The sequence below is a fragment of the Phascolarctos cinereus genome, unplaced genomic scaffold (genome assembly GCF_003287225.1).
Source record: "Phascolarctos cinereus isolate Bilbo 61053 unplaced genomic scaffold, phaCin_HiC Scaffold_726;HRSCAF=1367, whole genome shotgun sequence".
In the NCBI taxonomy this organism is placed as follows: domain Eukaryota; kingdom Metazoa; phylum Chordata; class Mammalia; order Diprotodontia; family Phascolarctidae; genus Phascolarctos; species Phascolarctos cinereus.
This window is the reverse complement of record NW_027556098.1, coordinates 248,295,453-248,308,426: the sequence shown is the minus strand read 5'-3', so window position 1 is coordinate 248,308,426 and position 12,974 is coordinate 248,295,453. Positions and strand designations below refer to the sequence as shown.

Sequence of the window (12,974 nt, the reverse complement as noted above, 5' to 3'; positions counted from 1 at the left end):
AACTCCAACTGCCTTTTGGACATCTCAAACAGGATGACCTGTAGACATTTTAAATTCAATATGTTCAAAATGGAATTCATTATCTTTCCTCTCAAACATTACCTTTTTCAAACTTTCCATTACTACAGAAGACACCACCAACCTCCCAATCTCCCAAGCTAGGACTGAGCTTTTGGCAGCCAAAGACCAACATTAAAACACTGGGAAATACAGGAGGCAGAGGTGCTTAGGACAGAAAACAAAGCAGCCAGTAGAAAACACAGAAAGGAAGATAGGAAGGTACCAGACTCACTTTGTCTATCATCTTATTTGGACCTCGTGACAGCCTAGGCAGGAGTGGGGAAACTATGGCCTTGAGGCCACATGTGGCCCTGAAGATCCTCAAGTGTGACCCTTTGACTGAATCCAAATTTCACAGAACAAATGCCCTTAGGATTTGTTCCATGAAGTTTGGATTTAGTGAAGGGGCTGCACTTGGCCACAGGTGGAAGGTACAGGAAGGCTGATTTTTAGCTGGATATAAGGAAAAACTTTCTAACAAATAAAGGCATCTTTTCTATTCCATTCTACCTATCTACAAATAAAGGAAGAAAGGGATCCTCAGGAGGCAGTAAGTTCCCCTTCACTGTATGATTTCAAGCAAAAGCTGGATGACCATTTCTGGGGGATGCTACAGAAAGGATTCCTATTCAGAAATGGGTTATTAAGGGGATCTGTTCTGTGAAGTTTCGATTCAGTCAAAGGGCTGCACTTGATGTCCTGGAGGCTACAGGTTCTCCACCCCTGGGTTAGACTAAATGACCACTGAGATTCCTTCCAACTCTGAAATTCTATACACTGGGATCTTGATGCTGATTTGAGCAGAGAAGCCTGTTTTATTTATTTATTCAAAAACCCGAGAAACGTCATCTAATGTTATCACACCTCTGCTCTGGTTCCAGTCATGGGCGTCACCAAGCTGTCTAACGTTATATGTATACCCATTTCGATGTCGAAAATAATCATCAGTGCTGAAGACAATGCCACCACGATTCTGACCAAGCAGAACACTGTCAATAGAAGCAAAGAAATTATGTTACATACAGAAATATCTACCCAGCTATAAATAAATTTTTTAAAACTTTCATAAGTATGTTAGCTAAATTTAATAATCAAAGTCATATTGAAATGAGGTAATCCAGTTCTGGGCATATTAGCCCTTCAAAGATAACATTATCTGATCAATGTCAAAATTCAAGATGATTTTAAAAATACATAATATTTCTACCACTTTTTAAGCTCTTCACAAATTAGAAAAATTATTTTCTTTCTCTTGGCTTTATTTTTTTGGGAGAGAAGAATGAATATTTATCAATGTATATTTTTATGGAAATAGGTCTACAATGTAATTACATAGATCTTTGCCTTAGAAAATAACTATAATGTAATCTTTCTAGTTAACTAAAAATTATCAGCCATTCTGTAATTCAGTGATACCCTCAGGAATTCTTGAATTCCTCAAAATTAAATCTCAGAAACTCTTAAATTGAGTTAGAGTTGTCCTTCTCTACATTGAATGTTCATAAATCACATGATTCTCTATTTTTTTTTCTTTCTTCCTTTGTTGTCAGCTGTCACATTCTGCTGTTGCCACAAAGTCTACTTCAAAGAGCTTTTATTCTGCTTGTAACAGTTGTTGGCTTTAACAAAACAATGTGTCAGGCAAAACCAGATTTTCAAGCCTATTAAGCCAGTAACTTTACAGTAACTTTATACATTCACACACTAACAGTCTGATACCTTGACTTTATCTTTAACGTCTTTAGTAGCTACATAATTAATGCACCTTCAATGAACTAGTAACCTGAAAATGAGCACTGTGGAGGAATTTATTCTGAAAAAATCCCATATTTGGCCCAAGGCAACTCTGAATGACAAATAAAACAATATCATGGAGGATAATTTAAGGTTTACAGGTTGTGGCATAAAATATCTGAACCTCTAAAATGGTACAGAATTTTTTTAATGGAATTCAGCTGGGAGTGAAGAGGGGATAATTAAATAAACTTGGCTCAGTAGTAAGGAAGAAAGGACTTTTATTTAACAATATACCCAGAATTCCAAAGTTCCAAATAGAGAATATACCAGTCTTTTACATAACCAATGGCAGAAAAATGAGGTGAAGGAATACTGAGAATGACTGGGCAAGAACTGCATTCCTTCTCTTCTCTAACCACCATCATCCCAGCATCAATATGGAAATACAATGAGGAAGAAAAGAGGAGGAAAAGAAAACGTACTTTCCCAGGATGCTTTAGGGTCACTGAAAAGTGACAGGATATAGTAAGTTCCCTAGTAGGCTAGCAAAATACTCTACCTTATCACTACCAACACAAGCACTATCAACAATAAATATAAGGATGCTACATTTGTTAACACAATATCTAGTTTAAATAACTCTCAAAACAGATAGCACAATATGAAACAGACCCTGCCTTGGGCTTTTTCCTCCCCCCAAGTTCAAGAAATTGTCATTGTTCCAAAATCTTATTCAAAAAGAAGATACTAATCTATCTACAATGTGCATTTGAAAAATCGGCAATTTTCTTTCACAGGTCTTTTGAAAACTTCAAAAAGAAAATGTAGTAAATATCAGAAGCTTTAAAAACCAAATTTTAGATGTCTGAAAAACCTAGACTACATTTTATTACCTTACTGCATACTCCCTTTCATAATGCTGTTTAGTACTTTCATATGTTTGTGACAAACTATCCTGTAATTTATTTGAAGAAAGGTCTGTTGCTTTTATGTCATTTAACTTGCCCCCATAGCATTTACTGCTGTCCTCACAAAGGGCTACTTAAGAAATGCTGCTGACAAACAATAAAAGCTAGAAATAAGCTATTTTATTTTTATTTTACCAACTCTATTATATCCTCCCTATAAAGTGTCTTTTTATAGAAATAATGCATAGTCAAAACTTAATTTTGTTTTGGCTTAGCAAGGATAAGTTTATTAAAGATAATAAACTCTCTGAAGGCTGAATTTGTTTTTCAATCTTTGCTTCCCTTTCTCCTAGTGTGGTGCCCAGTAGGATAGTTTGTTAAATCAACTTTATTCCTGCCCTTATAACTACTAAACATTATTATATTTTAATTTCTACTAAATAATTTTAGGAATCCCCTCAACCTCTGACTTTCCCTTCTTTAAAATCCACTTTAAAATCAAACTTCCTGTAGTGGTTTTTTTTTTTCTTTCAAAGACGCTCATCAAACCCCAAATTACCATATTCACACTTATTAGAATTATACATTTATGCAAACTGTAATATAATAAATATTAATTTGTACTAACCATTATAGTTTATCTAATCTATACTGTCCACACTTAAGAATAAAATCTACACATTTCTACAAATTTGCTAATGTCCTGATTCTTTTTTTCATTCAATTCATTCATCAACTTCATTCAATTTTAATGTTCAGTTCTGAACTTTGACCCTCCCTCCTTTCCCTTCCCCAGCAATTGTGGAGACATGAAAAACAAAACCCAAGACAAAGACATTTTGTTGTTGTTCAGTTGCATTGACTCTTTATGACCCTATTTGGGGTTTTCTTGACAAAGATACTGGAGTGGTTTGCCATTTCCTTCTCCAGCTCACTTTACAATTGAGGAAATTGAGGCAAACAATGTTAAGTGACTTGCCCAGGGTCACACAACTGACAAGTGTCTGAGGCCAGATTTGAACTCAGGAAGATGAGTTTCATGATTCCAGGCCTAGCATTCTATCTATTTACTGTGTCACCCAGCTGCGCCATGAGAAATATGTATAATCATGCAAAAGAAATTCCTGCATTAATCACGTCCAAAAAAAAGCAAAGGAAAAAGAAAAGAAAATGTCTTTTAATATGTTTAAAATAATTTCTAGAGTCTAACATTAGCTTTCTATCTGGTGGTGGATAGCATGTTTTATCACTAGTCCTTGGAAAATATAGCTGGTCATAGTGGTGATCAGAATTCCTAAGTCTTTCAAAACTGATTGTTTACAGTATCACTGTTACTATATATATTGTTCTCCTGGTTTTTCTCACTTTGCTTTTCATCAGTTCATACAAGTCTTCACAGGTTTTAAAACTACCTCCCTCAGCACTTCTTATAGTGTAATACTATTCCATCACATTCATATATACCATAATTTATTCAGCCATTCCCTAAATCACGGGTATCCCTTCAGTTTACAATTCTTTGCCACCACAGAAAGAGCTGCTGCAAATATTTTTTGTATCTATGGGTCCTTATCCCCCTGCCACCCTCCTTTGGGGTATACTCCTAGTAGCAGTAGCAGTAAGTCAAAAGGTATGCAGTTTAATAGCTTTTTGGACATAGTTCCAAATCACTTTCCAGAATGAGTGGACCAGTTCACAGCTCCATCAACAGTGTGTTACTGTTCTGGTTTTCCCACCAACTTTCCAGAATCTATTATTTTCCTTTTTTGTCAACTTAGCCAATATGATGGGTATGAGGTATTTTAATGTGCATTTCTCTAATTATTAGCGGTTTAGAGTACGTGGCTATTGATAGTTTGGATTCCTGCCTCTCAAAAAATTACTATTCATAATCTTTAACCATTTATCAACTGGGAGAATGGCTCTTAATCTCATAAATTTGAATCATTTCCCTATGTTGGCCTTTATCTTCTTAAAATTCTTCCAATTGCCTCCCCGTCCTCTTAAAAAATATTAAGAAATCCTATTTTCTCCATGTTGTAGTCATGTTAGCCTTTGGACTCATCTAAAAGAAACAAGCCTTGTCAATACTTAATCAAATGCCAGTGCAGCTAGGTGGCCCAATGGATAAAGCACTGGGCTTGGAACCAGGAAGATTCATCTTCATGAATTCAAATCTGGCCTCAAAACACTCAACAACAATCAAATGCCAAGGGGAAAGGATCCTTGTCTGAAATTCTTCAGTCAAGGTCAAATGAATTTCTAAAGGGAAAACTAAGTCAAAGTTCAGGGAAGAACTAAGATGTACCAGAGAACCCAAATTAGTGTGTTCAGATCCCTTCTGACTAATCTAATTGGGATCAATACCTCCGTTTCCACTTTTGCTGGGACTGAATGGTTTTTAGTAAAATGCTTCTCCAGGATTCAGGGAAAGTTGTTCTATTTGATAAACCAAAGACTGTTACTTAAATTCCATAGCCTGGCTTAATCCTGAAATAGTGGGGTGGAAGTTTGTCTTTTTTGAATACCATAACATATAACAAGACCTTGCCTGGGTAAGGAGAATTTCAATTAGCAGGGAATCTACTTCTAAGCAGCAATGTGCTCCCATGTGCACATGTGTGCGTGCGTGTGTGTTATATGTGTGTAAATGCCTGAGACACTTGAAACAAAGAAGAGTACTAAGCTTCTTCTTCCCACTCGTGATCAGTTTTAATACACTCCATTAAAGTCATCCCAGTCAGTTGCACAAGACTTAAACTACTGAGTAACACACTTAGAATACACAAAATTGGTAAAACACAAATTCGCCCCAAAAGTACCAAAGTTACTGAGAAGTTCCACAGTTTATCTTCATTTGTAACAGAAGTAACATAAGTTGAAAACCTGCCTTAGACACTTACTAGCTGTGTGACCCTCAGCAGGTCACTGTCTCAGTTTTCTCATCTGTAAAACAGGGGTGATAGCACCTACCTCACAGGGTTGCAGTGAGAATCAAATGATGTAATATTTGTAAAGAGCTTTGCAAACCTTAAAACACTATGTAAATATTATCTTTTTTTTTGTTGTTAACTTGTTAGCTAGGTTGCCCAGTGTCTAATGAGGAACTTGGGAATCCTCAAGAAAGTCCCTTAAACCTCTCTGCGCTTCAGTAATCTGTAAAGTGGGAATAACACTTACTCCATAGGGCAGTAGTGAAGATCAAATGAGATTATATGCAAAGCTATTTGCAATTCACTTACACCTTCCTTTTCTCCCCTACTGCTCAATTTACATCTCCTATCTGCCTTTTGCTGAGATCTTCGACTTCAGCCCTATCTCAAATATTGAAGTGGCACCTTTCTTCGCCAAGGTAAACTCCTTTAATTGCACAGGTGATCTCATTCCACCCTGTCTTCTCCAGCAGCATGCTCCCTGTCACCCATACTCTCACTTACCTTCAATCTCTCCTTCTGCTTTCTTTTGCCTACAATCATGCCCACATCTTCCTCATCTTCAAAAAACCTTCATTTGATCCTTCCATCTCCAATAACTATCATCCTACATCTCTCCTCTCTTTTGTGGATAAAACCCTTGACAGCCATCCAAAATAGGTGTCTCTAGCTCCTTTCACTCTTTTTAACTCCTATAGTCTGATTTCCAAATGTGTCATTCAGACAAAACTGGTCATTCCGAAGTTTCGATCTCTTCATTGCCAAATCTAATGAACTTCTCTCAGTCTTTATCCTTCCTGACCTCTCTTCAGCCTTTAACACCATTGATGACCCTCTTCTCCTTGATAGTCTCTTCTCTACAGGTTTTCAGAACATTTTCCTCCTGGTCCTCTTCCTACCCAGCTGACCTCTCCTACTCAGTCTCCTTTGTTGGATCTTTACCTACATCATGCTCAATAAAGGTAGGCATCCCAAAATGATCTAGGCCCTTTTCTTTTCTCCCTCATTTGGTGGGATCATTTGGTGATCTCATTGGTTCCCATGGATTCAATTATCATCTCTATGCTGATGATTCTCAGATCTATTTATTCAGCCTTAACATTTCTCTGTTAATCTTCAGTCTCAACTGACTATTGGATATCTCCAACTGGATGACATGTGGTCATCTTAAACTCCTCATTTTAAAAACTGAATTTATTTTCCTCCCCAAACCTTCCCCTCTTCCTAATCTCCCTATTACTGTCCAGGGCACGACCATTCTCCCAGTCTCTCCAGCTGGCAAGCTAGGTGTCATTCACAACCCCACCCTCGTTTTCACTCTATCCAATCTGTTGCTCAGGGCTGTTGATTCTACCTTCCTAACATCTCTACAATAGACTCCCCCTCCCCCCTTCTCCTCTGACACTGCCACCACCACAGTGCAGACTTTCACTTCCTCAAACTTAGACTACTGCAATATTTTCTGGTTGGTCTCTGTCATGACTCCATTCCAGTCTATCCTTTCCCGATCCCTTAATTCCTGATCTCCCTAACAGAGAGAATAAGTCTTCCCTCTGTTATCTCCAGTTTATTCTGTACATAGCTTGTACATATGTAAGTTTGCACACTGTCTCTATTAGACTGTGAGCTCCTTAAGACTGGTGACTGTCTTTTGTCTTTCCCAGAACTTAGCACAGTACCAAACACATCGTAGCGGCTTAATAAATGTTTACTAGCTGACTGATGAGAACACTAGGCAGATAGTCAGTCTCTTCACAAATAAAGAGGTTTAGTAAGTTGCCCAAGATTACAAAGCTAATAATTAACAAAGCTATGACTAAAATCTAGTTTTTTCTGACTCCTAGCCATGTGTTCTCAAGTATGTTACCTAAAACGTAAAGGCCAACATGCTTATTAAACATTTGTGTACATAAAATTTGCTGTAATTTGCATATATATATTTTAAGCATTTAGATTTTCCTCAGATAAAACCTAACTCCCTTTCCCATACCAGTAGTGTTTCTCTGTGTACCCAAAAGTAATAAATTTATATTTACTTAAGACAGTTTATAACTCACCTCCTTAATTAGGACATGTTTTATTACACTTGGAATGTAAGAGTTGCTATCGATTACACTAGTATTTTTATTATCGATTAATACCATTAAGATTACCAAATAGTCCCAATACCACTATTTACCTACCGAGACAATGTTGTTTTCCCTGAACCGGGCAGGCCTCTTAAAAGGATAAGTAGCCTCTTTAGCTTTTCCTCTTGGAACTGCTGGTTTATAAGCCTGTCTGTTTTCTCAATCTGGAATAGAGAAGGGTCTTCCCAAGATTCTTCTCTTGTTTCACAGAAACCATTACTTTCTCGTCCATCTTGTTCACTGTGGCCATTTCGAGGGGCCTGTATGATACCGTTCCTCCCATCACAATCAGAATATCTGTTAGTCTGATCAAATGTCGGACAATTCCAATTTGTGTTGCCACTGTTTACATTACATCCATTGTACATTTCACATAATTTAACATCTTGAGCATGGAAAACATTTGGTGGTGGAGATGGAGATGGATTAAATCTTTGAAAATTTAAATGATAATTGAAGCCAGAAGGAAAATGGCCATGAGGAACTAAAGAGGATTCCACTGGTTGCCATTCAGGCCTAAAGGAAGGAACTGGGTTGTTAAAAAATGTAGGTTCCATTTGTCCATTAACTGCATATGCAGTGTTCCAACCAACTGGCTCATTACTAAAATATTGCTCATCACCAGGGGGTGAATATATAGCACTAAACCAAGTATCTTTCTTTTCTTCATCATATTTTAAACTGTCATCATAATGGCCTTGATAATATAAGCTAAATTGCTCATGAGGGGATTTAAATTCCTGACAATTGCCTTCCAAATCTTCTTTTTCACTCTCAAGCTCCTGAATTTCTTTGTAAAACTGAGATAATTCATTGTCTATATCCAGTTCATTAGAAGAAGGGTTCTGTTTGTTTTCCACTCCACCAATGATTTTTTGTATATGATGTTTTCTTTTGTCTCGTTTATTTTCCTCAGGACTTTTGTAAATAGGCCCTATGAATGCTTTGCTTGTGCTATATTCCACTTCCTCTCCACTAACTGGGATAGCTACCTTGAGATTTCCTTCCATTCTAATTTTTTTAATATTTCCAGAGACATAAGTACAGTTATTTCTAGATACCACACTGATATTCATGGATGTAGGATCTGCATGCTGTAGGCCTTTTGAATGAAATGATTCAATGATATCTGGCCTACTATGAGAGATTACATTCCCCAAAGGTTTCAACAAAATTGTAGTTTCAGTCTTGCTCTCCTGAGTTTTTCCATTTTCTTTGTCATCAAAGATGGATAAAGGTATCCTGTTGTTCTCTGTTTTCTCTTAGGATGTGTGAAAATGGTTACCACCATCATGGAATATTAGTATAAGCCTCTTCTGTTGATTTCAGTTTTTTATTGCATGTTTCACTTCCTAGGTTTTTTTTTTACCATGTCCCAAAGATTAGCTTAATTTTCACAATAAGGCATCTGGGGAAAAAATTCATACAATTAACAGCTATGTTATTAAGTGAAGAATCGATTTTTTTTAAGAAAAATCTAAACTCTAAAGTCTTAATAAGAAACAAAAATCTAAAAAAATTAAAGATAAAGATATTTAGTAAATGCCTATATTTAAACATTACTTTCACTTTAGTTTTTTAAAATAGAATTCATAACAGATGAAATCTTTAGGCAGAAAATTATTTACATGATTAAGATCCCCTTTTTTTCAGTATCTCTCATCCCTAAAATGGAGAGTCAATTTCAGACTTGCAGCATAGTTCACTATTTTTTTCAAAGGAGAGCATAAGCAAAATTTGAAATGTGTACCAACAACGAAGATCTTTATGATGTAGACACTTGTGTACAAGAACTGGAACTGTCTTTATTGCCAAAGATGTGTGAGGTGACTTTCGTAACTCATGTCTCTTCCACTTAAAAACTGCATGATCTTATAGGTGAAATGATATAAATTCATAAGTTCTAATCAACCCATCACTGACTCTTCCAAGTCCCCAAGCATCAGAAGAACTGAAATACAAATATTTAAAGAATTTACCCAATAAGTACTAAAAATGCCAGTTCACAAATTCACATCATTTTAATAAAACAAAGTACAAAGGCTGGGTTTTTTTTGAGTAGCACAGGAGATAACTACACAAAAATAGTGCATTATATACTGTTAGGGAAAACATGGCACTTTCCATATTCAAAATCCTAAAAGGTCCTATGGATATTTCGCTTAATTTACTTAAATGCTTAAATATTTTTAGTTAAGAAAATGGCATGGACCCATAACTTGATTTATTTTTAGTCACATTCATATTTGATGGTTGTGTATACTTTACAAAAAAAAAAAATTCCAGGACCCTCTCTCTCCCTTTATGATTCACACTGTCCCTTCTCCTACCTAACTTTCATAGAATCTCAGGGTCTCTCAATAGGCCTCAGAGGCTCTTCTAGTCCAAACCATATCTAAATAAAGAATTACTTCAACAACATACTGAGCAAGCAGATGTGGCAGCCTTTGCCTGAATACCTCCAGTGAAAGGAAAGTCCACTATTTGCTGAAGCAGCCTTCTCCACTTTTGGATAGCTCTAATTGTTAAACTTCAAACTTAACTTTGCTTCTTTGCAATTTCCACCCATTCTCCTAGTTCTGCTTTTTGATATTACAAAGAACAAGTCTGATTCCTCTCCCGTGTGACTATCTTTCAAAAACTGGTTCTCCACTAAATCTTCTCTTTTCCAGACAAAACAGACTCACTTCCTTCAACTGATCTTCTTACAGCATGTACTTCCCATCTATATGCCAAGGTGCTTTGAGAACCATAAGCCAAACATATCATCTCTCATCTCACTTCAATAAGAATTCTTCCCAGCCAATCTCCTTTGATGGTAGTCTGGCCCACATTTCAAAAGGTCACCATGCCCCCAAATCATATAGAAGAATCCTAAAATATAGATCTTGGAGCAGTAAGCGAGCTCAACAGATCACTGGGTGAGCCCTATTGCCTTTAGTAAGTTATCTCTATTTTATAGTAAAGTCTTTGAATTTGGTTTCTCTTAGATTAGGTTCATGAGAAGATAAGCTTTCTGGAAGCCCTTTGCCTTTTCTTCCCCATCACTGCCTGTCATACTAGAAGGGTTCATTAGAATGAACCCTTCAAGTAGTTTTGCCCAATTTCTCCAATCATATGTTATTTCTCTCTACTCCAAGATCTCTTTAAGCTTCCCTCCCTTCACAACCTCTCTCAAGTCTCCTATTATTTTGCCTTCTGGTGTAGACATCCATTTATTCGTTTCAACTCTACTAACCATCCTGTAAACTCCTGGAGGGAAATGAAAGTTTTAATCAATTTTGCATGCTACGTACTGTCCAATACCTTGCTAAACAAATATATGTTGAATGACTGAAACCAACTCAGGACAGGATAAAGGAAGCTCCTCATCGAACTGACTGTCTCCCCATCAAACATACCTGACGGACTCACAGACACACAACAAACGGAGGGGCCACAAATACGAATACAAAGCCCCGACACACGATGGATTAGAAGAGGAAAAAGCACGAGACCAGGAGGAACCTGCTATCTAGATAGCCACCTTCCTGGAAACTCCCGAGGCAAGAGCTCCATTAGCTGAATTTTTACCAGCCCGGCCACTCCTCACCTCCTTACCGTGAACCCTATAGTAAACACGGGCAAGAAGAGCTGGGAAAGGAAGGCCAGGGCCTGCAGAACGCCAGACTCTCCCAGACAGGAAGCGGGAATACGTCACTGGCTTCTCCTCCCCCCCCGAGAGCATTTCCGGGTCCTCTCTAGGAGTCCTGGAGGTCTCCCCAGCTCAGTGGTTCTCAGGCACTCGGCGGGCGCCTTCTCCAAAGTGCATGCAAGCTAGTGCAGGATATATCTAGGAGGCCCATGGCGGGAGGCAGAGGGAGGAAAAGGCCTAAACGCTAGTCGCATCCGGCTGACCACAGGGCGCCTTGTTACCATGCTCTAAAGGTCTTGCGTTGACTTTTCCCTCCCAACAGAAACCTCTCATAGTTAAAAACCGACCTGTGAGAAAAGAGAAAAACCAGCCCGGGAGGTCTCGGTTCTCAAAGCTGGCGGCCGCGGATGAGCCCCTGGGGCTCGGTCCACAGCCGGCAGCGTCTCGGCTCTCTCTCAAGATGGCGACTGCCCCTTCCACATCCGGGCAGCGGCCCCTGGTGCTAGGCATATAGGAATTGGATTCTGGCGCGCTGGACCTCCCTTTCGAATCCCATCGTCTCGGGACTACCTCTCCCGGAATGCTTTGCGAAAGTGTTGTTTGTCATTTCTCTTCTTTTATTCTTTTTTTTTTAAAGGGTCGAGAGGAGCTTCTTGCAACTGGAACTAGGAAATGCTATAAAGGTAGCACATTTTGGCTCAAACACCAGAGATCTGTTTGTTGTTTGAGGGAGAGAGCAGGTGGAGTGTCTCCAGAGCTCCGCAAAAGGACGCAGGAATGGATTTTTCTGCTGTGTTCTCATAGCGATGACTGTCTCCCAAACCCCAGATGAACCTGGAAGTTGCCAAATACCAAGATCTTTGGAACTTTATTGGTGTGGTTGTTGTTGTTTTTAAAGTGAACATTTACTTTATTAATGCCATTTTTTAAAAACACTACTGTCATTTCAATTCATTTCATTTCCGAAAACATTTAATAAGCGCCTCCTTTATGCCAGACCCTGTGCTTGGAGCTGGAGATACAAAATCAAAATAAAATAGTCCCAGCCTTCAAAGAGCTTAATAAAAGTAGATAGTATTATTTCGTACGTTAAGGCTTGCAAAGAACTTTGCATATGTTATCTCATTTTATTCTCACAACAACTCCATTATACCCATTTTACAGAAGAGGAAACTGAAACAGAGCGATTAAGCCAATAACCACCTGCTTGCCCAGCTAGCTTGCAAGTGGCTGAATTAGGATTTGAACTCGGGTCTTCCCGATAACAAGTCCAATGCTCTCTACTCCAGAGATGTCAAACATGAGGCAACTATAGCCAGAATCCAGCCAAACAATATTATAATACAATTGGGAAATGTTTAAAACAAAATACAATAGAATATTATTGTTCAGTCATGTTTGACACTTCATGATCCCCACAGGGTTTTCTCAGCAGAAATACTGGGGTGCTTCACTATTTCCTTCACCCTATTTTACAGATGAGGAACTGAGGCAAACAGAGTCTAGTAACTTGCCCAGGGTCATATCTGAGGCCAGATTCCAAGTCTGATGCTATATCTACCAGACTACCTAG

At 38.1% G+C, this 12,974-nt stretch overlaps 1 protein-coding gene and 1 long non-coding RNA gene across 6 annotated transcripts in view; both read right to left on the bottom strand.

Moving 5' to 3' along the window:
• Nucleotides 1-8,936, bottom strand: part of LOC110215619 (uncharacterized) — a 69,905-nt gene extending 60,969 nt beyond the window's left edge. For all 5 annotated transcript variants that reach the window (XR_013483066.1, XR_002326581.2, XR_002326582.2 and 2 more), the window contains exons 1-2: nt 7,822-8,936; nt 925-1,049 (exon numbers count right to left, since the gene is read on the bottom strand). Coding sequence is in view for 2 of the 5 variants with exons in the window: in XM_078147055.1 (XP_078003181.1) it covers nt 925-1,049; nt 7,822-8,843 (1,147 nt within the window). In the remaining 3 variants the exon portion in view is untranslated. The remainder of the gene's footprint in view (nt 1-924; nt 1,050-7,821) is intronic.
• A 151-nt stretch (nt 8,937-9,087) lies between these two features.
• On the bottom strand, nt 9,088-11,838 carry LOC144454562 (uncharacterized). The gene is made up of 2 exons (XR_013483067.1): nt 11,749-11,838; nt 9,088-9,175 (listed from the first exon to the last, which is right to left on the bottom strand). It is a non-coding gene; the product is annotated as an uncharacterized LOC144454562 (long non-coding RNA).
• Between the last annotated feature and the right edge of the window lie 1,136 nt (nt 11,839-12,974).